The 3,878-nt window shown below is 39.2% G+C and overlaps 1 protein-coding gene across 1 annotated transcript in view; it reads right to left on the bottom strand.

Annotated features, from left to right (window-relative positions):
- Positions 1 to 1,915: 1,915 nt before the first annotated feature.
- LOC123962235 (myosin heavy chain, fast skeletal muscle-like) overlaps positions 1,916 to 3,878 on the bottom strand; it is an 11,641-nt gene continuing 9,678 nt past the window's right edge. Inside the window, exons 23-30 of the mRNA XM_046038264.1 lie at positions 3,556 to 3,864; positions 3,262 to 3,465; positions 3,047 to 3,172; positions 2,777 to 2,947; positions 2,583 to 2,687; positions 2,393 to 2,488; positions 2,146 to 2,277; positions 1,916 to 1,981 (exon numbers count right to left, since the gene is read on the bottom strand). Of these exons, the coding sequence (XP_045894220.1) occupies positions 1,961 to 1,981; positions 2,146 to 2,277; positions 2,393 to 2,488; positions 2,583 to 2,687; positions 2,777 to 2,947; positions 3,047 to 3,172; positions 3,262 to 3,465; positions 3,556 to 3,864 (1,164 nt within the window). The 3' untranslated portion in view covers positions 1,916 to 1,960. The remainder of the gene's footprint in view (positions 1,982 to 2,145; positions 2,278 to 2,392; positions 2,489 to 2,582; positions 2,688 to 2,776; positions 2,948 to 3,046; positions 3,173 to 3,261; positions 3,466 to 3,555; positions 3,865 to 3,878) is intronic.

Raw genomic sequence — 3,878 nt, 5'->3', positions numbered from 1 at the left:
TCATCATTATTTATAACTCTTAATAAATTGCGCATATGTAAATTTAGACTAAAGCTTTTCTTGGCTTCTTAAAATACTGAAATATTTTCTTTGACTATTCATCCAACAGTAATGATTCCATTCTAACGAGTCCAAAACATGTTGTCCTGATGTGCCATACAGAGCAGAATCAGAAAGAAACCTCATCAATGTTTCCCAATCTTGAGCAGAACATTTGGCAACAATTTTTTCCAGAGCATCTTAGGAGCTCTAGGATAATACCACAGTGTTACTCACAAGCTGTTCCCACATTTAGCCAGAATTTAACAGTGAGTGGAATGCCTTCCCTTATTTTATAACTAACTGAGCTAACTCAGTATCATCTTTTAAATCACTCCTCACCTCCTTTTAAAGGAAGGCTTTTTATAGTAAACCTATTGTCTAGTTTCTATACATATTTTATCACTCGCATTTGACCTGTTTTATTGCAATCTATTGTTTTATCAGGATTTATGTTTTAAATTGATTTTGTTGTGTTTATCTTGACTGCACTATTTTATTTGGTTCTGTAAAGCACTTTATTACTGTGTTTTGAGGGCTGTACAAATAAAGTAGATTATTATTTATTATATTCAGTAAGTATATCTGTGTGAATTTTTATAAAATTTCTGAACTAGTTTTCATTCTAGGTTGCAGCAAGAAGAAGCTCTGTGATGTATGCAGACCTAAGAAGGACATGAAGACAGAACTGCAAGAAATACATCTGCAGCACACAGTAAAACTCTGTCCGTTCCCAAAACAACACGAGTGTTTCCAGAACCAGTCCAGCGACAGGCGAATGGACCTCAACTACATTACGTAAGTCACGTGAAACTGTTGTTTGATTAGGTTTGGGCTAGAAAACTATGTGGTTAGGGTTAGGCAATAAAACTACTTGGTTAGGTTAAGGAAAACATCATGGTTTGGGTAAATCACATGACGTTAGTCATGCGGGTTAATGTAGCTTTTTATTGATAAATCTGTTTTAGCAGAGGTAAATACAAATATGAACCATGTATGCTGTCTATATTGCTTACAATTGAGATTAAATAAAAATCTGTTAAATTTTTTTACCTGTACTATTGTTATGGCTTTATTGTCTTAAAACCTCAATGTGATTCCACCAGACTCGCAAACACTGGATGAATAACGAATCAAATAAACAATCCTTCAAAATACCACCTTCCACTTTCTGTAGAAATGTTTGGTTACCAAATAATTAATATATTGTGACAGCTTCAGTTTATTTTACTAGTAAGCATGGTTTAGCCTTTCAAGTTTGTTGCAGCATGATGCCATAATACTGCACAAGCACCACAAGAATCAGTAATATAGAGACACCATCAATAAGAGGGGGAAAATGACAAAATTGGAAGCAGGAAGAATCCTTGAAACAGTATCAGTCTTCTTTCTGGTTACTCCTCTTATGTCATAAAAGCAGTGACATACGAGTGTGGAGGTTGATTATTCTCTTAAATGTAGGCACATGCGTTCTGTTAAACATTCCTATCAAACAAATAGAACTTCTTACAACTTTTTCCACTCTTCACTTTCTGTAGCTGGATGCATTTTGAGCAGGGCCAAAAGTGAACATTCAGGTGTAATTCTGGGATGTCAGAGTTTATTTAACTGTAATATTTCAGTGTTGTCTGTGGCCTCCAAAGAAATCTCCTAATCGGAGATGGTTACATCAGGTATATATTTTAAAATAGCCCATACATCAAAAAAGTGTGCAGCATACTGTGTTGTAACCATCCATTCCAATAAAGATTGTAGAATTTTGTTTAACTGTGTCACAAATTTCACATTTGCTCTCTCTTGGAGGACACATTGAGATCCAAATAACACAGACAGCAATTTGAGATTTCAACAAAAACAATTTTATTGTGGTATATTTCACATCATATTATATGATTAGAAAAAGCCCGTCATCAGGAGTGGTTTACTCAGCTGCCTCTTTTCCCTGTAAATAAATAAATAAATACATGAGTACATGTGCAGATATATACACTCCTCTGCATACATATAAAGGTTTCAGTGATGACTTAAATATTGCTTGACATAAATAAGCACAGTATGGAGATTTTCAATGGATTTTTTATTACGCTGAAATGTGTATATATTTACCTTTCCAGAGTCACGGCTCTTTGCTCTCAGTTTGTTGACCTGGGACTCTGCAATGTCAGCGCGCTCCTCAGCCTCCTCGAGCTCATGCTGGATCTTCCTGCACTTGGACAAATGAACATTTGCCTGCTCCTCCTGGAATACAAGATATAGAAAATATTTAAATGGTCAAAAAGGCCTTCTAGGTCTGCTGTACATGAAACTATCATGACATAGTATCAATTCCTCATTGTAAACATTTTGTCCTTACCGCTTCCTCAGCCTGCCTCTTGTAGGCCTTCACCTTGAGCTGCAACTTGTCAACCAGATCCTGCAGCCTGGTAACATTTTTCTTGTCCTCTTCAGTCTGTGATAGAAAGTAAATTTGCATGTTTAAATGTTAGATGTAATAATAATATGTTAGACTGATTTGTACATGTTAACTTTCAAAGTGACTGTACCTGATAGGTGAGCTCCTTTACTCTCCTCTCATATTTGCGGACACCCTTAACAGCATCCGCTCCACGTCTCTGCTCAGCCTCAACCTCTGTCTCCAGCTCACGCACCTTCAAAAGAACAGACAATTCATCAAATATTAGGATCCAAACTTTTTCTTACATTTGTTCAACTACAAATCTTAACACAGTTGTCTTACCCTAGACTCAAGTTTCTGGAGCTGCTTCTTGCCACCCTTCATGGCCAGGTTCTCAGCCTCATCCAGGCGGTGCTGCAGGTCCTTAACAGCGACCTCCAGGTTCTTCTTCATCCTCTCCAGGTGAGAGCTAGTATCCTGCTCCTTCTTCAGCTCCTCAGCCATCATAGCAGCCTGAAGGAGATGGCATGAAATGTTAATGAGAAATATTTTGACAAAAAACACATTACGTTACATTATGTACAATTAAGAACAAAGGAAAGTTAAACCTACATCAGTGATGGCCTTCTTGGCTTTCTCCTCTGCATTCCTTGCTTCCTGAACAGTGTCATCCACTTCACTCTGGATCTGGACCAGGTCAGACTCAAGCTTCTTCTTGGTGTTCAGAAGGCTTGTGTTCTAAAAAGTAAACAGATTTAGTCACTTAAGTCACCACATGACTGATTTTTCACATGTTATTTAGAAAAAGGAATGATTGTTTTGTTCACCTGAGAGTGCAGAAGTCCAACACGCTCACTGGCGTCCACCAGCTCCTGCTCAGCGATTTTGCGGCTTCTCTCTGTCTGTTCCAGAGCAGCTCTAAGTTCCTCAATTTCAGCCACCATGAGACCGTTCCTGCGGTCCACCATAGCAGCTTGTTCCTTGAGGTCATCCTGGGCTCTGACAGCATCATCAAGGTGCAGTTGAGCATCCTGGTGAAAAAACATCAGGAAAATATTCACATGAGTACAAAATAGGAGCATTGACCTTAGCCTGTGCAACAGCTCTGTGTCTTACAATACCTTCAGCTGTGCCTGCACATTCCTCAGCTGCTTCTGGGACTCAGAAGCCTGGCGATTGGCATGGCTCAACTGAATCTCCATCTCATTCAGGTCTCCCTCCATCTTCTTCTTGATTCTCAGGGCATCGTTCCTGCTCCTGACCTCAGAATCCAGAGTGCTCTGCATGGAGTCAATCACCCTCTGGCTGTTCCTCTTGATCTGCTCCATCTCCTCATCTTTCTCTGCCAGCTTCCTGTCCACCTCACCCTTAATCTGGTTGAGCTCCAGCTGGACACGCAGGATCTTAGACTCTTCATGTTCCAGAGTTCCCTAATGATATCAGA

Source organism: Micropterus dolomieu, linkage group LG22 (assembly GCF_021292245.1).
Source record: "Micropterus dolomieu isolate WLL.071019.BEF.003 ecotype Adirondacks linkage group LG22, ASM2129224v1, whole genome shotgun sequence".
NCBI lineage: Eukaryota > Metazoa > Chordata > Actinopteri > Centrarchiformes > Centrarchidae > Micropterus > Micropterus dolomieu.
This window is presented reverse-complemented; position numbering and strand designations above follow the sequence as displayed.